Here is a 22,635-nt window from a genome sequence, read left to right as displayed (position 1 = left end):
CAAAAATCTTTTGGAACTGTTTGCTGAATTAACTGCACTGCACGAAGCCCAGAGTATTTCTTTCACTGGTTTTATAGGAGGGGTCCTAAGTTTAGGTGTCTGAGAATGCTGTAGCAGAGATTAACAGACTCTAAATGGCAAAACACATCAGTGCTCAAGTTGAGAAGAAAGACAAATAAAAACAAAAACCTACAAGTGCTTAAATCTGAAACAAAAAAAACACAGAAAATGCTGGAAACATACAGCAGGACAGGCAGCATCTGTGGAGTAAACAAGATGTTTCAGGCGTAGACCTTCATCAGAACTGAAGGAGTGGATTTATTGCCCACCCACTCATTGTACACATCTACAAAGGTGCACACACATACACATGCACGGTACACGTGATCAAACACAGACAGATGCAAGTATACATACATGCACGCACACACATCTATAGATTTGCATACTGCTTCCTCTCACTTCCAAGTGTTAACTGGTAAATGCACTTTCAGAATGGAAATTGGGAATTAACCAGTCCCTGGTCAGTGCTGAATTAACTGCACCCTTTGGGGTGGAAATCATTTCCGTGTCTTTGAGTCGCGAGGAGAAGAATGAGCCAAAGCTTTCCCCTCCTGCTTTTTACTTAGTGATTTCTGCAAGAAAGTGTATGTCAGTAAATTAGTTTGTTCTTGGTTGTGTTGCCCCCATAGCAGAATAACCTGCTGACTTTAACTATCAAGTCTCATACATGAAGAATGAGCACTCAGGGAAGGTCCTAGGGAACCATGGCTGGATTTTCATCCTCGAGGTGGGTAGCAGGAGTTGGGAGAATTCCTGGCTTGACCCACCCACCTCGGGTGAAAGTGCCCACAAAGATGGGATTTTCGTTGAGGTGGGGGAGTGCGGGTGCGGGCTGCAGTTCGGCCAGCCGAACCGACACAAGTAAGAATTTGGAGGCAGCCACAGGGGCTGTCGGGTACAGAGGTTGGCTGTTTAAAAGACCTGCCTCGGTGCTGTGGGACTTTGTCCAAGTTATAATAAAAATGGAAAGACCCTCCAGTCCTCACCCCTCATTCTTCCTCAACCCCCACACATTCCCATGCCCTATCCATGCCACTTCATGTCCCCATCCACCCCCATGGCTACTCATGTTGCTCATGTCCTCCATGCTCAGCTATGGCATTTCCATGCCCATTCACCCACTATACATTGTATAGAAACAATGCACCCTATAGTGACAGTAGTATGTGTAAAAAAACCTTTAAAAGTCATTCATTGATGACTTTTCACTTTCTTAAAAAAAACCTTTTAACTATAGCCCAGTGAAAGTGTCAGTCATCCAGGCCCTTTAAAGTATCAATAATAGAAACTGCAAACATTTGAAACCTCTCTATCTTGTATAAATAAACATTGTGCAATTGACAGAGGAGATCAGAGATCCAGAGCTGTCAATCAATCAATGTTTTCCCTGGGGCATAGCTGTTTCAGCACTCTAATGGATGCACGGGATCTCAGCCAAGAATACATGATGGGGCTTGGCTGAGAGCCCAGAAATCCATTTGAGTACTGAAACAGCTATGCCCCAGGGAAAACATTGATTGATTGACAGCTCTGGCTCTCTGATCTATGCTGTCAATTGTACATGTTTATTTATACAAGATAAAATTGTTTCAAGTGCTACAGTTTCTGTTATTGATACTTAGGGTCTGGATGATTGGCACTTTTATTGAGCTGTAGTAAAAATAAGTTTTTTTAAGAAAGTGGAAGGTTATCAATGAGTGACAGCTTGTTAAAGGTTTTTTCACAAATCCTACTGTCACTATAGGTTTCAATAGTTCTATATAGTGAATAGTGGGTGAATGGGCATGGGAATGCCATAGCTTAGCATGGGGAAGGGGAAATAGGGGCCAGAAGGGGTGGGTGGGGGGTGTATGCCTTAGCATGGGGAGGGGCATGAGAGACCGTTAGGGATTGTTTTGGGGAGCATACCTTGACATGGGTGGCAGGACGAGCCATAGGGTTGTTTTGGGGGAAATATACCTTGACATGGGGCATGAGGAGGATCTTTTGAACTTGCCTTTCAAAAAGTTCCCTCATGCAGTGCTGTGGTGCTGTGAACCTCGACTCGTTGAAAAACTGGCCTGACTCCATGAAATTTGCGGAGGACTAGGACATGCCTATCTCTGCAATGGAACCGACCAAGTCGGGAGTGCAGGATGCAGGCTCGCGACCTGAACCAGCCTTGCACCTTTAAAAGGCACTCCTGAAAATTGAAAACCCCAGGAATAGGGTTGGGAATCCCATAATTGGGCCCCGCCTGCCATTTCTAAAGGGCTCCCAAGTCATCTCGACTTGGCAATAACGTTCCCATGTCCCAACGTGTCTCTGTGATTTCAGGAGAAAAATGGGAGGAATTCGAATGACGGGATATAGATTGCCATAGTACATGATGAATATAAAAATCACTATGATGGTTGCAAATTCAGAGGAAATTTATTTCTGAGCTTTGATAGCAAATCTTTGAACATAAACATCAGCCCCTAGAACAGAAATAAATCAGACTAACAGGTACTGTTTTATTGTGAATCCTAGGTAAAGGACAGTAAGGCTGAAAGGTCCAGCAGAGATAAAATAGATATGAACAACAACAACCTCGAAATGGCAAGGCTTCAACATGGAAAATGTCCCATGCCCCTTTATGAGGGAGGAGAATAAATAAATAATATTGAAAATGGGATGGATAATGAGCCAAGAAACCAGAGATAAATGAGGTGACCAAAAGTTTGTTTGAAAAGGCAGGCTTTGAGAAACTTTTTAAATAATCATTTGGTAGTACAGAACTTGAGTATTGCTGAAAAAAGAGACGACAAAGCTTTTCGTCTTGCACTCATCAGGATACTTTGCAAGAATACCAATATAAGGGGAAAACAACAATTTATATTGTATGAGAAGAGAGTGCTGATTGGTTAGCAAGTGGACTCTGATTGGTAGAGGCATTGCCATGGAGAATGCACCAGTGATGGTGACTGACAGTTAACTGCCAAGCATTGTTTGAAATTTAAACCAGACAGCTTGACCCTGATTCTTCAAGGCATTGCCCTGAGGAATGAGTCAGTGAATGACTGTCACTTATTTTGTTTAGCTGAAACAGGCACAATTGTATACATGTTCTTTCTGTCTGCAAAGAACAGGGACATGTGTATTAATATATGTAGCTTCCAGCACACACTACACTGCGAGCCTGACTGATGATCTTAATTTGGTTGTCAGCGTAATTCTTAGCTCACTGAGGATTATTTAGCAAATGTTGTCCAATCGTAGAATCACATCTAATGTTGGACGCCGTGTTTTGAGTTTTACAAGTATGGGCTGGTTGGGTACAGTCTGTACCTTGACCACTGCGAACAGCGGCTGGTCCGTCAGTCTTTGGGATGTACGGCTTACATACCTAGCATCACACTGGCGCTGAAATTCATATGCCACATTACTCATTTATAAGATAGGCAGAATGTTTTTTGGCTTGACAACAGCACCCTGTTAGTGGCGAATACCACTCGTGTTGCAACTGTATAGTAGTGGTGTGAAACATCTAGCTTGATCTGTTGCTCACATTTTTGAGATACCTTGCCCTTCCAGGGTAATCTGAGGTAGACTGGGCAATTTTCAGGGCTAAAAGTGATAGCCTTGGGCCCGTTCATGAGTTTGCATGATATACAGAGCAAAATGATCTGATCAGGGTAACCGTTATCCTGCAGGACGCCTTTGTTGTGTCCTTTGATGGTGAAATACGTGTTGTTGTTTTCTCCTTATATTGGTATTCTTCCGAAGTGACCTATTGAGTGCAAGATGAAAAGTTTCAACATGTCTCTTTTTTCAGCAAAATTTTTTAAACATGGAAAGAAGAGAGGAGAGGTGGAGGGATTTAGGGGGTGAGTTCCACGAGAGCGAGGCCAAAGTGCTGAATATTCTGTTATCAATGGTGGTGCCAACAGAGGATGGGGTTCAAGAAAGGTTTGTATCAGAGGATTGAAGAGCCTTAGTGGTGATTCGGGGTTGGTGAGGGTGGCGTTGGGTTAGTGCAAGGAGGGTGGGGTGTACAACTGATGGAGGTTGTAGAAATAAAGTGGGCTGTGGCTATAGAGGGATTTGAGATCGAAATGATGATTACAAAGTCAATAGTCTTGATTTTAAGCTCCCACGTCCGGTGAGATAATTGAGGATTAAGTGATGGGTCAGTGGAGTTTAGGGTAGCACAGGATACAGGCAGTGAGCTTTGGACAAGTTGGAATTCATCACTAAACTCATTTCATCTCATTGCTGTTTGCAGGGCCTGGCTGTGTGCAACTTGGCTGCTACATTTCACAGCCGTAACTATATTTCAGAAAGAATTCTTTAGCTGTGAAGTGCTTTGGGACAGCCTGAGGGCTTAATAAACACCATACTCAATGCAAGTTCTTTTTTCTCTTTCTTTCTTATGGAGGGTGGAGAATTGAAGGTCAGCAAAGAGGACGTTGGAGAAATCGAGTCTAGAGGTGACCAAAGCATGGCTAAACTTCCCAACGGCAATGGCCTGAGGTAGGGGCAGAGAAGTATAAGTGGAATTGATGAAGGATAGATAATCTAAGAAGTGGTGCTTGGATGATACCAGGCTTGGATTTTTCAAAACATGCCAATGGCGAAATGAAGGGAAGATTTAATAAGGTGAAGATTTTCACAGTTCTGATCTCCTGAGAAAGAATGAGTTGGAGTAGGTGATAGCATTATGAATCTTTATTTGAATAGTGAGGATGAAGGTAAGAGGAAGATGGAGTATTTGGACATTAGGAGGAAAAATTCAACAAAATTCAAAACAGTGCTAACATAGAAGAATACATAAAAGATAAGAAAGGTTTTGAATGCAGGGCGAAGCTGGAGGTTGGAGGTTAGAGGAATGAGACAAAAGATGATAAGTATATTCTGGAAGCGCTGTCTAGAAATACAAGAAAGACTCGGACAGCTTCTCCAGTCATGGACGCAGTATTTGTGCTTTGGACTGAAATGGGCTTGATAGCGAGATAATAGTTATTGAAGAGAACTAACATTTGTTACATAACTGCCAGTGTTTCTGTGAAGATATCTTGAATTTTCAGACTTCTATGTTAGATTCATCAGGTAAAAGGTTGATGCGAAATTTGTTATGGCTTTGGTAGAGGTCAGTGATGCATTTGAGGAGTCAATATCTTACAGATTCACAATTTTTATTGCAATAGGAAATCAGTCAGTGCCAAGTAGAACTATCTTTCCTTTAGTTATCTTTAGAGTTAGTAAAAATGTGGAAGATTCTGGTGGTTTCATCTTCTGCACTAGAGGGAGCAGGAGGAGGAGCCATGGTGGAAAAGACAGCTCCACCAAAGAACTGAAGAGTCACTGAATATCCCATTCTATTTCATGAGTGCTCTGCCTAAAGGCAGGTCCTTGGCTCATTGATTGCTGCTGCTTCATCCTGAACTGTTTTTCTTGACACTTTTTGTCAGTGGTGGTTTGCCATTGCCTTGCAGTTCAGGGGGAGGGAGAGGATGTAGGTCCCAAGTCTACCTCAGCTGAAACAGGAATCAAACCTGCACAGTTGGTATTATTCTGAACCACGTGTTAGCCATCTAGCCAACTGAGCTAACTGGCCCCAGCCACCTTGTATAGAGAGGCATAAAACAATTTCAGTAAATAACTAGCAGGACAGAAGTTTTTTCTTTCAGATTCAAGGCATGTACAGTAATGCTAATGAGGCCTTTTTCAGTCTAGATTAGAGAATGAACACAGCAACACCTGCCTCTCACAGGGAGGGTGGGTGGGGGGGGGGGAGGGGAGAGGAAGAGCCATTGACTGCCAGTTACAAAATGTTCCTGGAAACAGCAGCCTCTCTTTTTGTTCAGTAGCTCTTTGCGAATATTACCAGGAAGTGAGACATTTATTTTGGTGACAAGTAGAGTCATATTGACTGTGATGCAACTTTAACAGAAGCAAATTCTTGACATAATTAAGTCTTGACTTGTGCACAAAGTATAGCTGGTCCTGATATTTGGTCTAGGTTAGGGAATGAAGGCAGCAACACTTGCTCTTCACAAGTTCTTTTCTGTCTGTGTAAATTTCCATTTCTTGACAGAGGGAGAGAGAAAGAAGACTAGTTGCTTCAAAAGAATGGATTAGGGTGGCTTGTTCAGTCAGGTTGCCTTTTCCCCACATTTCCTTGAGAGAAATGGCCAACTTCTTCCTACCTCCCACCTCAGTAGTACAGCTAAGATCAGGAAGTTGCTTGGGAATCAAATTTGTAACCCCTCCAACAATAATTCATGTCTTGTATAGTAAGTACTGAATAGTGTATAGATCTCATTTGAAAAATAAATCATTTGAATTTTCAATGGACCAAGCAAAGCATCATGTCCCCAAAAGCTATCTCACCAATTATTATCCCATATCAGCTAGTTCACAGATGCACTGTTTCCTCCTACAATCTTTCTAGTTATACTGGGACTTCTCCTACCCTTTCCGTCTCTCTTCAACCTAGCACCTATGTCTCACTCCAGGTGACGCAAAGTCATACCTCCCATTGAACTTAATACTTTTCTTCCCAGGCCTCATTCAAGATGACACTGCTACCTTTTCCCTCTCCTCTCCCCTTTCCTCTCTCCTTCAATTCCTCTTTCAAGTTCTTTTCACTTTTCCCTGCACAATCTCTCATCCCTCTCCCTTAAACTTCATCCCTTCCCATTCCCCTTCATTTTATCTCTTCCATCTCCCATTAATACTACTTCAACCTAAGTCCCACTGCCCCTTGAAGCTGATTTAACTGCTGCATATTATTTTGCAAGGGCTTGGGTAGAAGTGGTTTTGAGAAGGAAGAGGCCTAGACCATGCCAATGTCTGTGTATGAACATGGTCACAAAGACTGGACCTCCAAAACAATTACCACTCACATCAAATATTGGAGAGTTTTGTTTCTGCATTTGGAGTTGGTAAGTGCATTTTCCAATGTTGAACAGAACTATACAGACCAGGAAGGCCTCGGGTTCAATGCTCAATTTGTACTGGGCCAGCTGTTCGGAACTAGGGAGGCATATTATTGCCCTAAGTGGCTCTGAGATAGGGAAGGTAAATAATCAGCTAGGGGCCCTGTTCTTGATCACAATCCATTGATCTCTGGTAGAAAATGTAAGGGTTTGGACATCATCTGAGGGCAGCTCAACCTGTGATTTTATTGTTTGTGGTTGAATGTGCCAATGACAATCAATGGCTTTGCTTACATAGGATGAATGATCATTTGGGTGAGGTATCAGAGGGCAGCTACCACCTTTGGGACTGCCCCCTTGCATGAAACAGCATGTTCAGGAGAATTCAAAGAAAACAACAAAACAATCACTCAGAATGATCATTGTGTGCGGTAATACTGGACAAATACCAAAATTCAAGCTGATCCGGTTTGAATTCCAAACCACATTTCTGAAATACAATCGGCAGCCTGTCTCTGGTACAAACACAGGCTTGTTTGGAGTTGCTTTGTGAGATCTCTGTTCAGCGACATCTTACCTGATGGTTATCTCCTTCAGAAAACAGTAGCTTATAGCATAGAGATGCTCGCTATGTGGTAGTATTGGTTTTTAAATTCTCAATGTGCATCAGAGAAAATGCCAGTAATGTTGGTCTATGGCAGGCGCAACAACCTAATTTGACATTTAAATGCTTATTAAACCACTAAGCTCCTATATCAACTTTGGCCTACATGGTAAATCAAGGCTGGATCTCTCAGCTGGAAAGTGTAAGTAATTCACTGAACCTGGGGATGACTTTTAAGGTCTCTGAGACATAAATTAGAGCGAGTAAGCACACTTAACCCTTTGGAAGTAAGTTTTCTTTCTTTCTTACTCTCAATGAAAACAGCGACAATCATTTTATGAAACTTTTGTATCGTACTATGCGGTAATGTTGTGAAAATAAGTATGACTATATTCTCCGAATAAACAGAATTGGTATTGTTAATTATGTACACGTATATATCAAGTTCCAAAATTAGGTCTAGGACCTATAAGATAACATAACCGTTGTGAACTGAACTGAAGTTTAGGTTAGCCATAATAATAAAAGCAAAATACTGGGGATGCTGGAGATCTGAAATAAAAACAGAAAGCGCTGGAAAAACTCAACAGGTCTGGCAGCATCTGTGGAGAGAGAAACAGAATTAGCCTTTCAAGTCCAATATTACCATTCTTTGGAACTGGTTAGCCATGATTGGATAGGTGTGCTGAACCCATTGGCTCATTGCACTTGATCACATTCTTTCGAGTGGGCTTTAATTCAAATTGTTTTAAGTACAAGAAAGCTGGGGGCAGGAGTAGTGAGTTGAAATAAAAGTTAATGTAATAATATTGGTAAAAAATAAACCATTATAATCCTGGGGCTGAATTTTACATGCCCCCATCGGGTGTGTTTTCGGCAGGGGTGGCATGTAAAATAGATTGGGTGGTTAGCCCACCACCTTTCCACCCAAACCCAAGCTCACTCCCACAATGTGCTAGGTGGGTGGGTGCCGACATTGGCAGCCTGTCTGCCATACATAAGTAAATAATTAAGGGTTATTAAGCCTATTGACCTGAATAATATGCTGCCCACTCCAAAACCCAGTTGGCATGGGCAGTTGGGCGGGATTGGGAAGGCCGTTTTTAAAGGCCAACATGAACAAAGAGGAGAAGGAACGGGAGTACCTCATTTGGAGGGTGCACTTCATGCATCAGGGGCACCCTCCCCCCCCCTAAGATGTCACAATCCCCTTCCTTCTGCACCACCTGCCTGACAGAACACGACTCCATCACCCCCCTCTTCCTTCCTCTCTGGGCTCTGGGATCCCTCCCCGCCCTAAAACCCCAGGACTTACCTTCTTGGGACAGCCATGTTCCTCTTCGGCCTTCTTCCTGCAGTCCGGCAGCACCCACTACTCCACTCTGGCATTGCTGGGAGTGATGGAGTAGCTAGCCAATTGGATTGACCGGCAGTTCCCGAGGGCAGGACTTTCTTCTGAGTGAAGGGTGCAAGTTCCCCTCTCCATCAATTTAGCTTGCCTGCAGCATCTTATGGTTGTGAGGCAGGCTGGCATGGAGCGAGTCAGTTTCTGGTCGCTTTCCTTCTGGGAGTGTGTGCATTCTGCCCTCCAGTAAAATGCAGCCCACAATATCCAGCTCCTATTGGCTTGAACGCCAGACATAATCGACTTAGAATTTGACCTTCACAGCTCACTCCTAACTTTGCCACTTATTAGATAAGAACTCTAGATGCCAACGGAGTACACCAGGGATTCAAAAAGTAGGAGGAGGATAAATATCATCTGTCTTTGAATTCATATGAAACATTACTTCTACCTTCCAGTTAACCAGGAAGGAAAATTCACTGAACCCACATAATGCATTGCAATGTGTAGCAACACCATAATTTTTTATGGATATATAGGAGCTGCATTATTTTAGATGAAATCTAAATCTGTTGTAGCTTTGTTCTTCCTAATACCATAATGATGGTATTATTCCAAATGAAATATTTAGTGGTTGAGGTATTATGTGGAATATAAAATGGTGGATAGTGGTGTATTATAAATATACAACAACAACACTATTCGATTTGGAATATATAGTTGCTGGTTATTCTGCATAGAATGTATTGCATTTGTATTTCTTTCTGTGGATTGTAGACTTGCCATATTATTTTATATGGAATATGTAGTTGTCATGTCACTTTTTGTTGAATATATATTGGCAGCATTATTCTCTGTTGAATATATTGCTACTGTGTACTATCCAACAGTTATTGTCATCTCTTTTAGGCTTATGTCTATTCACAGGATTGTTGCTGAATCCAGTCATTTTATTCATACCATAACAACCACCATTATTGTTGTAAGACTATGACAGAAGAAATACAAAAAGAATCCCAACGTAGCAATAATCCAATAATTAATAATTTAATCAGTGAAATCTTCCAGCTCCCCTCCAGGCTTTGCATTAGTTTTTATTCTTTAATTTTATTTAAGTAGGATAAAGGTACATATTTGTGAAAGGTAATGTACTCTTTTTTTATTCGTTCATGTGGGCGCCACTGCATTCATTGCCCATCCCTAATTGCCCTTGTTTAGAGGGCATTTAAGAGTCAACCACATTGCTGTGGGTCTGGAGTCACATGTAGGCCAGACCAAGTAAGGAAAGCAGATTTACTTCTCTAATGGACATCAGTGAACCAGATGGGTTTTTACAACAATTTCATGGCCATTATCAAACTTTTAATTCCAGGTTTTTATTGAATTCAAATTTCACCTTCTGCTGTGGTGGGATTCGAACCTGTTTACCCTGGGTCCCTGGAATACTAGTTAGTGACAATACCACCGACACTATACCATGCCTCCCCGATGTAGCTACCTCGTGTTAAAGTAGGATACTGTACAGCAATTTGCTTCTGCAAGAGGTACTGTGTACATGGCCAGGATCTTTAGGTCGACGAGCGGAGGGGCGGGGCCCGCTCGCAGACGTGTAAAATGATGCGGGATGACGTTGGGCGGAACTCTTATTGAGGCCATTTAAAAAGTAATTGACATAATTAATTGACCTGCCTGTCCAACCTATGCGGGCAGGCCAGGAGCCCTGGCGGTCTTCAGAAAAAGCAGGAAACCTCATCCATGGACAGGATGAGGTTTCATGAGGGTTTTTAAAAATTTAATAAAGGTTAGAGTTAAAGTGATGGGCATGTCCCAACTCCTGTGACAGTATCACATGAGGGGACATGTCAGGGATATTTTGTTTTTGTTCCTTCACCATTTTTAAATGTGGAGCTGATCTCCCTGAGGCAGCACTTAGCCTCAGGGAGATGGGTGCGCTCTTTCGCGCGCATGCACAAAGAACGCACTCTTGGCTGAGAGAATCCCTCCCCACCCGCACAGGGAGCACATAGCGCTTCCTGGCGGACGTCACGCTGGGCAGGCCTTAATTGGCCTGCCCATGTAAAATGGCGGTGTGCCCCCAATTGGGGGCACCGATCGGAGGCGCGCCTGCCCGACGGGGGGAAAATTCTTCCTCATGTTTTTTTGAATCGTGGAAATTTTGGTAGAGAAGGAGTCTTTTGACATATTGACATATTGCACCTATATCCATCCCAGTTCTTTACTAGAGCTACCTACTCTAATCTGCCTGGTTAGATACTCTTATAGGATTTACTATACCTGTAATAGTGATTTAATAACCCACTGTTACGTGTTTGGGCTCAGACTGAGGAATGACCAATCAAGGCATTAAAGATGATAAAAGTTCTGATAGGGTAGATAAAGAGAAACTATTTGCTCTCTTGGAGGAATCTAGAACAAGGAGGCATTATCCAGATCATTCAGGAGTGGAATCAGGAAGCAATTCTTCACACAAATGGTAATAGGACTCTGAAACTCCCTTCACCTGTCCACACCCCCCCCACCCCGCCGCAACCAAGAACAGTTGTGAATGCTATTTCAATTAAAGTTTTCAAGACTAAGATTGATATAATTTTGTTAGCTCAATGTATCAAGGGATATGGAACACAGGAAAATAACGCTAAGGTACAATCAGCCAATTTGACAGGTCAGAATTGAGGGTCTCAATGAATGGTTACTTCTAATTCCTTTCTCATTTGACTAGAATCTTTGGTCTTATCCTGGTCCATGTTAGGATAATTAACATCCCTCATTATTATAGTTACTAAACATCTCCTCCTCAATTTGCCCCCCCAACATTATTGGACGATCTTTCTGTGACCCAATGTGTGACCAGATTTCTTATTGTTTCTTAACCCAGTGTGAGCACCACTCTCAATAAAAACTTTATTTTGCTTTTGAAAAATGAGACTATGGCTGGGATTTTCCGGTCCCGTTGTGTCATAGCGGGTGGAGGGAGTACGGGGGGAGCAATTTGACGTGAGGGGCAGAAATCGGTTTCACGCTGGTGTGAAAGCACAGTGGGATCATCCAATGGTGTTGGCTATGGCGGAACGCAAATCCCGCTGGAGGCTGGAGTGAGCTCGATTTGCATCCCGGTAATGGGATGCAAAGTAAGGCCCGACTGGAATCATCTCCCCGTACCAGATTTTCCATTAGGCCGGTGGGAAAACACGCCGGTCAAGAACATATCTGGACAAGTGTGACGTGCAGAAGTCGGGTCTTCCCATTAGGTTCTTGCCCATATTGCGGACATCCAAGGAGATGATGATGCTACAGCTACTGGACCCTGGAGGAACATGTGCATCACATGCTGGGTGCAACCTCATGGACATAGCTCCACTGCAAAGAAGCTCATGGAAGGTGGAAGGTCTCCGTTGATGCTTTGGGTCTGCTTCGGAATGTCACGGTCTTGGCCATGGTCTGCTATGGATGATCGTTGGGCAGGGGAGAGGAAGGTCTAGCTGTGAGTGGGAGAAGAAGGTGTAGCGGAGGCGCGGTTGGGGGTGGTGGGGGGGGGAGGTCTAGGCTTGACTGGGAGAGGAAGGTGTACAGGGATGTTGGGAGGGGGGAAACAAAAGTGTCAGGGGGTGAGGTTTGTAGAGGAGGGGGGCCAAGGTGTAAGGGGTGAGGTTGGGAGGGGGGAGCAGGGAATACGGGGAAGAGGGTGTAACGGGGAAGAAAGTGGCAAGTGGGGAGGTAGGTATAAGTGGGGAGGAAGGTGGGAGTTCGGAGGGAGGAGTGAGTTCAGAGGGGGAAAGGTGTCTGATGGGAGGAAGATGTCCGGGGGGAGGAAGGAATAAGGGGAGGGGATGTCCTGGTGAACATGCAAGGGAGGGGTCGGTGGAGTCAATGACTGCCTCTTGGGGAGCGACCTGAGGATGGGCATGGTAGGAGGGGATGGCGAGTATGAGAGGGGGTAGAGGGAGCCAGTAGGGTGGGAGGGTGAGGGTTCATCGGTAGTGGTAAAAGGGATGGCAAGGGTGGTTGGTGGGGACTTGGACGCAGGCATGGACTCTGGGGTGGGAAGGAGGAGGTTGCCAAGGTCAATATAGAGGGGGTGGGATTCTCAAGAAGGTAGGGAACGTACACATTCACCTGGACACCCTGGAAAGACAAGGGTTCGAGTTGGTGGGGAGGTGGAAGGTGATGTCAGGGGGGTTGACAGTGATGGGGGAAAGAACCTGGGTGACTGGGGGAAGGAAAAGGATGGGGGAGCTGACGATAAACTTGACAACTACCATTTTGCAGAAATTGAAAGTGAGCAGAACCTCGTTTTGGATGGGCACAGGTGCTGCATAGGCGTACAATCAGTGGAAGAGGGGAGATGCAGCTCAGATGGACAACTGAAAGAGAATCCCAGCAGGCAGCATTGAAAATGCTCGGGACACTAAGATGAGTGTGATGGATGAAGGCTCCATGTGCGTGGGAGAGTGCTTGCACGAGGCTCTGAAAGGCACACACATGTGGGCATCACTTCATCAGAGTGCAGGTGGATGCACTCCACTGACTCACGTACCACTCTGCTGAGGGCTTCCAACAGCTTTGTGTGATGTTACCCTGCCTTTTCTGAATCTCCAGGATGAGTAGGAAGGCTGAATCCAGGGGATTGTCACCTGACTCAGATCTCACAGATGCTTCTTCCCCAGCAGTCCTCCGAATGCCAGGGAGCTCAGCTGAACCTGCCTCCCCCTGCTGTGGACACGTGTCTGTGCAGTGACCACTGGATTGTGAACCCGAGACTGCTCCAAATCTAGATCCCACCGAGGAGTGTGTGTCTCTGCGCTGGTGCAGGGCGTGGGTAAGCACTGTGACGGGTCTTTCAGCTGCTTATTTCCAGCTCTTCAATGGATGAGCTGAGGGATTGGTTGGCTGACGACGTTGGTCGCTTGGCAGAGCTCTCTGTGGACCAAAGTAAAGATAATTAGTGCATGGCAGCAGAGTCAAAAACAGGAGAGAGAGCACTCACAGTTGTGTTGAGAAAGGGATGATGTGGTGCTGGATCCTCACATGGGTGTTCACCACCAACCTCACCATTGCCACAGGCATGGCCCACGTCCTCACCAGTCAGCGCGATGACACACTCTGCAAAGTGAGTGAGGGGCCTAATGTGGGCCACTCCACCCCCAGTCTGGGACCTCTCCCTGCTGTTGTGAGCCAGCTTCTCCTGCATGAAAACTAATAGAGAGAATGTGAGCAGGACACATGGCACTACGTGGAATGTTTGTGTGGGGAGTGGAAAATGGATGGGATGAGGATGCTAACTCCAGAGGATATGAGCTTGATGGAGATGTGAGGGTGTGTGTGAGAGTTTGTGGTGTTGTCCCTTGAGGTGTGAGACCCTTTTTGATGTCTGATGGGTTTGTGAGTGTGTGAGATGAGAGTGATGAGGTGGTTGACTTACCCTGGCGAAATGGATTCATCCTCTTCCTGCACTGAATGGGTGACCTCCTCTGTGCTCCAGTGGCGCTGACTGCCACTGCCTCCCAGGCTGGATTAGTGACCCTGGTGGATTTCCTGAACCAGAGTGGGAGTAGATAACATCGCAGGCGCCCCAAGGAGACGTCACTAAATTTGGGGGTTGCTATCCTCTTTGCCTTTGGAGCCGTCTGTCGCCTGCAGCAGTCCTGGTCTGGGGACATGAAGTAGGCATGCACTCTGGTGCACTTTAAAAATAGCATCTGGAGCGAGGAAGCGCTGGGTTTATGGCGTGGTGGGCAAATCCGAGCCCACCTGCCAGTGATCTGGAGCGTTTCCCGTGAATGCGTTATTAATGAGGCGGGATGTGCCGAGAATAGGATGATACGGCGTGAAAATCTGCCATTGCGGCCGGCAGTTAAAACGTCTTTTTTCATGCCCGCTACCTCACTTCATGCAAATCTGGGACGATTCCACCCTATATTTTTTCTCTTTTTAAATTCATTCATGGGATGTGGGCATCACTGCCTAGGCCAGCGTTTATTGTCCATCCCTAATTGCCCTTTTTCTGAGGGCATTTAAGAGTCAACGACATTGCTGTGGGGTCTGGAGTCACATGTAGGCCAGGTAAGGGCAGCGGATTTCCTTCCCTAAAGGACATTAGTGAACCAGATGGATTTTTGTGACAATTGGTAATGGTTTCATGGTCATAATCAGAATTTTAATTCCAGATTTTTTATTGAATTCAAATTTCACCATCTGCCGTGGCAGGATTCAAACCTAGGTCCCCAGAGCATTACCCTGGGTCTCTGGAATACTAGTCCAGTGACAATACCACTATGCCACCGTCTCCCCAGAGTTCTGTTTGTCAAGGCTATAACATCATGTTCCTCTATTATAGTTAGTGTTTCTAGTTCTCTGACTTTATTTCTAATTCTTTGCTTTTTTAGATTTTACTATTTTAGATTGGTTTGTTTCCCTTGCAATATTTATAAAAATGTCCTATGTGGCCTAAGGTAAATTTAAGAATATTACCCCTTGAGTTTACTCTTACAATCCCAGCTCTGCCTATTTTGGTGCTAAACTTGGATCACTTGGTTCAACAAGTTTGTCCTTCTGTAAAGCCATTTCCTGTTTCAAAACTTGCAACTTCTATCAAACTTGAAATGGTCCTAACTACACCTTCCGACAATCATTCAGCCTCCTAGCTTTAGTTTCTGTTTTTTGACTTAGCATGTCGCACTGGTAGCATTATTGAGAATTCAAGCTTTGAGCTTTGGCTTCTTAGTTTTTTTTCCCCCTCAATCCTTATATTCCTTGCTTAAGATCCCTCCTGCAGTCCTTCCAACAATGTTAGCATCCTCAGGAATTTGACCACTGGGTGCTTACCCTGCACTCCCAATGTTTCTGACATCCTTCAGCCTGTTAAACATTTTAACATTTACATTATTATCTCTGAGTAGATCTTTCACAAACCTCTTTGTAAAACCTCTCAGCTGCCATATTGCTTTCTCATCCACTTCTTGCTTATGAAACAGTCCATTCACCCAAATATTCATTACCTACTATATGTATAAAGTATGGTTTAATGCTCATCTAAGACCATTACCTTAAAAAGTTAGAAAGTTACAAATTGGTTTTCTTGCATTCTCAATTCTTAAGTGATAGATACTGATGGCTTTTACTCACAAAGTTTGAGTTAGTTGCATATGTTATTTGAAAGCTGTCAAACCATGTTAAACATGACTGCACAGCCAAAAGCCCAGGCGGCCCTGATTCAACATGTATCCATGTCTAGAATGCATGTTTATAAAGTTCCAAGGAGCATCCAATTCCCACTTCACTTATATCAGCAAGACTTTACTCACTCATTAATCTAAATTCTTTTGCAACTTTAATCTACATGTTTAATTAATCATAAAATGAGGCAGTAAGTAATTTCAGCAATGTGTGGCTTGTTATCAGATGCATTTAATCACTCCACTGTGAGCTCATTTGGAAACACCTGAAGATGTCTAGAGTGGTTTGAATAAGCATAAATTATTCTTTGTCAGTGTACTTCAGTCCACTAGCAAAGATAGCATCAACTAGGATTACACTTAATTCCACAAATATGCAGAATGTCCGCAAACAATAAATGGAATGTCATACATCTTCTTTTGTTTCTTTTAAATTGCTTTTTATTTCAGAAAGTTGTAGGTTCACTCCACTATGGGCCTCAGCTTGTAATCCAGGTTGACATTTTAGTGCAGCACTGAGGGAGTGCTGCGTTGTTGAAGATGCTGTCTTTTAGATGAGATCTTAAGCCGAGGCCTTTGTCTGAGATGTTAAATAGAGGCCCTTTCAGAGGCTGTAGAAATGTAAGTTGTTTATTTAAATTGCACATTTTGTTGGTTTGCTTCTTTATCCCTCCAATTATCTCTCCTCCTTGCCTGAAGGTGATGACTACTGGAATACAGTTTCATGGATACTGCTGTCATATGACACTTATTTGCTATTCTTGTACAACCTTCACAGGAAGCCATCACAGTGAAGCTCCATCCTGTTCTTACCACAGCATACACATTCCAACAACACTCACTGGATATTAGACAGAGAATTCTGCCTATGTCTAATACCTCACATTGTAGGCTTGTGCGCAGTGAACAATTGCACTGCCATTTTGGCTGACATCAACCAAATCAGTACAGAGTAGGAACTGAACTCCAGTTATACACCAGACATTGGTCTGCAGCGATCCAGCTTAATGTGTGACAGCTTCCTGCCAGTTTGAGTAGCACGTGAAAAATGGAAGCTGTGTGGAACATATTTCCTAGGCCACAATGTTTTTGTGCTATAGTCTCCCAATGTGGTGAGTCCTGTATCTGTTCTGCCACAAGCAACTGTTGCGCAAAGACCAGGCATAGTCAAGGAAGGGATACCGCCACTGTGTCTCTCACCCACTAGTGGTAGGAGACATGAGAACCATTTATGGATTCTTTGGAACAATTAAACCATGGTTTTGGTCGTGGCCTGGTGTTTAAGCAGGGGCAAAATCTGTTTTTTACAGAAAAAATGTTAGCTTCTGGTCTATTCAGAAAGATGTTTCTGTATTCTGGGACAGGAGCAGGCTGTTGCTCAACAGAGTTTTATGCTGCCAGTAGTCAAATTGGTTAATGCTACTGGGCAGCTTCCTTTGGCTGCATTTCCACTTACCACATTAGCCAAACTGATTCTTTTGTCGGTTTAAGCATTAATACATACAGATGTCTGGGGAAGTGGGAGAGGAGTGAGTTGTGGCTCAGAAATTAGAGTTTGCCTAATTTTCTTTTCTTGAAAATTAGCCACAATATATTCTGTCTGTCCAGTGACCCGATAATTGCTGTGTTACTAATCTAATACAGTGGTAGTTCCTTCCCCTTAAAAGAATGAATTAAGTAAAAATGTATTCTGTGTCAATCATTTTCTTTTTATTCATTCTGAATACCTAATTCAATTGACATTTGGAATTTAAAGAAATGTCTTGTTAACATTTGAGGCCAATAAATGATTATGAATCACAATTGAATAGTCCAATTACTTTTTAATTACGCCTTTGTATGTAAGAGATACCAATCGATTAGTTTCTGAATGGTTTGAGATATAAATTAAAGGTAATTTATGATTCTTATTGCTGCCTTGCTTAGATTCCATCTCCCCAGCTCCTCTACTCCTCCCCCAACTAATTTCTCCCCTCCTTTCCTGAAAGCATTCACTCCTACTGGATATGATTCCGTGTAGGCTCTGACTATTGTACTCAATGGTCATTCTTCACTTGTGGGTTTGGATAGTGAATGGCCATTGTCAGCTTTGGTGCTTCACAACTAAGCCTGATCCTGAAATTACACATGTGCAATTTCTAATAGACTCATTGGGGAGTGATAAGAAGTGGGAGCCCTGGCTGATTTATTTTCTCCTATGGCTATTTCTCAGACTATGATCAGCTAACCTAGTGCAGACCAAGGAATCTTCTGGTATATATGCTTCAGTGTTTCATTGGGGAGCATTTAGTTGACTGAGAACTTCAGATATCTGCAGCTGAGATAATTATGCAGAGAGCTTCAAAAAGCCTCACTCACAAAGCAAAAATAATTGGATTCCTTCCATTGTGTTGCCTATGCATCCATTGCTGCCTATTTGGACTTAGATGGCTATATTCATCAGGGAGTAATTGGATTTGCACCACAGCGAGTAAACTGCTAACAGATAACTACAATCCTACTGGTCTGTAACCTGAACAGATAATAAGAGGTGGCTCTGCGGGATTGGGTGTGACTGAGTTGTGGGGCGGCTGCCTTTCTCTTTTGTCCCTGTGTGATGCAGTATGTGGGATGCTGAGCCGATACTTTAGAAAATATAATGATGGTGATGTATCAGACAACAAATGTTGTGCTTAATTTAACTTCCATTTGGCTTAACCCTGTTACATGTATCACTACAATGTTCTGAAAGTCCAACTTAACGAACAGCAGTGTAACCAGCCTGAAAGCTGATAAGCTTTACGTCACTGCTGTGTGACACCACTCACTCTCACATCTAACTGTACCTCTCAGCTGTCCAATGAATGCTCCAGAGTCCAATTACCAGTGAAAGAATGCTAATTGTCCTAAGTAGATACTGAGACATTATAATATGTGTCAGAATTCCTTCCATACTGAAAAAATCACTGTGTGAACAAAATGAGTAAAAGTATCAAAAGGGGAAATGTTATCACCCTATTTTTTTTTGGAACTTGTTTAAATCTTGATACTCTGCCAATGGATTACCACTAGGTCACCAGAGGACATCTACGGGATGACCTCCATCATTACATTGACTTTTCCCACAATTCAACTTTGAGAATTAGGCACGAGAGCCTCATAACAAAACACTCATAGTGATCTCCAAAAAAACGATGAGCAAGTGTACTCGGAGCAAGCTTGACTTTCACATGGCCCATACGTATTGGTTTGAAGGTGATGTTTATAGAAGCAAAGCAGCACAGATTGTATCTCTTCTCAGGAACAGCCCTTTGACAGGATTTCACAGGGTAGTGTCATTGCCTGTTTTATAGCAGTATTTCTGCCACGCTTTTTTGCCATTAACACAGTTTAAAGGGCCACTGCCATCAGCAATTTCTACCTTGCATGCCAAAAAGAAACTGTTATAATCTGTACTATCTAGTTTATAAAGCAATAAAACATTATTGAGATAAACCTTGTGAAAGAGCAGGATTTATTAGGCTATGATATATACTTTTAGGTCGTATGCTAGCAATCAAAATTGATGCGCTTTGTCTGATGGTTGCTGTTTCTCAATCCCAGAATTGATGACATGGTGTCTCTGTGTATAATGGCAAAAAAAATGAGATAAATGTAAGTTGTGCAAATGAATAAATATTGGAGGGTAGCTGAAGCCTCACTTGGTTATGGCTCAGTGTGATATAGGTCAATATGAACTAATCTGACTTTGGTTCAACCATTAGTCTGTGCTGAGGGAATTGATTTCAACCAATGTGCCAATACCTGTTTTACAATTGCCTCTGGATTAGGGAAGAGGAAAATCAAAAAATTCTGGAAGTGTTAGGTTCCCATTTTGGAGATTAGCCCTCTGTTAGACAAAGGATCCAAACTGAGATGTTAATCCATAGTTTCTCTTTTCAGCTGACAAAAGACTTGAAGTGTATTTTCAGTATTCAGAGATTTTTCTTTATATCTTGCAGAGAAAGATCAGCCAGAGAAATCAATTGCTGATTGTTGCTTAGCCACTCCTGTGGGAAAGTACATGTGCATGGATATTGAGTATGGACATCACAAGCTCAGATATGCTGCCTTTCCTGCTGAAATAGCATGCCAGCATTTCCTTTAAAGTCTTAGGATACAAATGTCCATTTGATAGAGGATTGGCAGGCGAGTGGGTACCTGTGAAGTGCTACCTTAAAATGGGCCAGTGCCCTCAAAATGAAGCTAAGAAGTGGGGTTCAAAGTGTAAGCACTGGATAAAATGTTTGCAAGAAAGGACCCAGCAGCAATGACTTGGTGCAGTTACGGATTCACTTATCTCAACCATTCAGTTAAGCAAAATGTATCGAACAATCTCTACAGAGATTTCTATCCAGTCTGCTTTTACCTCCGAAAATGAGAAAATATCCTCCCAGCCGTGAATTTAATAATAATAATAGCCGAGAAACTACTAATTACTCTCTGTACCTCCACATCTGCTTAATGCAATGCATCACTTAAATTAATTAATGATTTCAATCATGAACTTCTTGAAAAATGTTACTATTTCTCTCATGTCTATAATGCAATGACCTGGGAGTGTGAAATCTGTATTATGTTGCAAGTAACCAATTAATTGATTCGCAAATTATTTAAAGTTTGTTATGCCCAAGGGAGCACTCAAGCTAACAACAAGAGTTTTCCTCTTCCTCTGATATTAAAAAAAAATCAGTTTTCAGTTGGGCACAGATTGACTCAGTACCTAACAAGCCCTTTTTGAGTAGTGCCTGTGAGCCGAGCCCAGGTACTGGCAGATCCCAGGGTTGCTGTCAAACGTTTGGTTTAAGTATCGGATAAGTGGCTGTTTCTGTTTCCTGGTATCAGGCAGCCTAATCTCAGCTCCCATTAGCAATTGCTGTCATTCAGACACACAGTGTCTGGCTGATTTAAATAAAATGAAATGAAGATAGTTGTTTCTGGTCCCTTGGCTTCAGTCATTGCCATAAACATATGCTCCGCGTCCTGCTTCTTTCCATCTTATTTATGACTTTAATTTGTTGTGTGGGCTGCGTTAGAAATTAAATTTAATACAATTCTCCGAGGGACCCTGTCATATAATAACATGGTAATTTCTGTGTATCCTTTTGAAAAATGAGGAAATTAATTCTTCTTGACATGTTCTAATTATTCCAGTGTGAATGGCAAACCTACTTTCCCGGCCCCTGAAGTGTTATAGGCAAGTGGCTGTGTTGCAGCACCGAGGTGCTAATGCTGACCAGCAGTGCGTTTAATTTGAAACATGAGTAGACACCTTTCAACACACCTTAGTAATATGGGAGTGCTTCACAAAAATTAATTCACAACTTATTTAGCGGCTTAGCCTCGGGGTTAGTATTTTTTTTCTCCCAGTCTGGTGTTGGCTTCTTGAGAGGAATTTTTATTGCAGTAATTTATTTTTTTAACCTACTGTTTTTCATTAATTGCACAAACACAGCCCAGATACTTTAAGGTTTTAACAAATAGTGATTTTTTTTTTCTCTTCAGTTAGGTTTTAGAAGTAAGCAGTTAACAACTCCAAACTATTTGTTTTCAATTTACTCTCTTCCTTAAATTTGGAGCCAGGGAGGGGAGAGAAATAAAATAAATTTGGGGACCTCCTAATTCCATGAACATTACCTCTGTAGGATCAAACCAGAATGATGTGAGTAGTGAAAATATAGTATTCCAATAAGAGGCTCTTAAGTAGGCAATTAATGCCTACTTAAGGGCCTCATTCTGCCACCACTGGTATTAACCCAGTGATTGGTAGGGGGCTTGCATTGTGGGGAGCACGACAAGCAAATCCTATTAGGGTATCCAGGTTGGGGGGGAGGTGTTGGAGGTGGGCAGGTCCGTCATTCAAAGGCACTCAGTGCCTGATTGAGGGACATCGGCATTGTAAAAGGGAGGGGCTGAGAGCTACCCACCTCGTCTTGCTGCTGACCTGTCTCAGCCCAACTCCCCAATGACCCCCTTCCCCCACCCCCACCCCACCCCCCCACCATTGTCCAGTGACTATACTAGGCCTGAGTTGGGGGTTGTACTGGCAGCAGCCATCATCTTCCAGGTGGCGCTTCCGTTCAATAGAGCTGCCAGCCTCTGATTGGCTGCCAACTTTCAGCAAGCAGGACATCTGGGCCCAGGGTTCTTCCCCCAGGGGAAGGCCTGTTAAGTACCTAAAAAAAAACAAGATTCGATGGGCTTTCCCAAAAAGAGGGAAAGCAGGGTTCCCGCTGGCACTCCAGCTGGCAGCCGAGACTCCCTTCGCTTCCATAAGACTCCGCTTGTAGGGTGAGGTAGTTTAAAGGAGGTGAAGTAGGAGAATTGAGCATTGAAAGCCGTGCAACAGGCCTTCAAGTTTGGTTCATGCACATATACTTCATGTGATGTTGCTCTATGCTGAGTTGGACGATTCCACTGAGATATTGGTGAGGTTATCACAATTGGCTTCAGTGATCCCAGGCTAGAGAAGGTGCAAGAAAAATCACCTGTGGCCAAAAGCCTAACTCT

General features: G+C 43.2%; 1 protein-coding gene across 5 annotated transcripts in view; it reads left to right on the top strand.

Annotated features, from left to right (window-relative positions):
- Positions 1–22,635, top strand: part of sox6 (SRY-box transcription factor 6) — a 710,993-nt gene that overhangs the window by 131,149 nt on the left and 557,209 nt on the right. For 4 of the 5 annotated variants that reach the window (XM_078549274.1, XM_078549275.1, XM_078549276.1 and 1 more), the window contains exon 2: positions 4,463–4,557. The exons of the other annotated variant lie outside the window; for it this stretch is intronic. In XM_078549274.1, the coding sequence (XP_078405400.1) occupies positions 4,463–4,557 (95 nt within the window). The remainder of the gene's footprint in view (positions 1–4,462; positions 4,558–22,635) is intronic. 5 annotated transcript variants of the gene reach the window in all.

Source organism: Cetorhinus maximus, chromosome 9, assembly GCF_964194155.1.
Source record: "Cetorhinus maximus chromosome 9, sCetMax3.hap1.1, whole genome shotgun sequence".
NCBI lineage: Eukaryota > Metazoa > Chordata > Chondrichthyes > Lamniformes > Cetorhinidae > Cetorhinus > Cetorhinus maximus.
The sequence above is the reverse complement of the archived record's forward strand: the minus strand, read 5'-3'. Positions and strand labels throughout refer to the sequence as shown.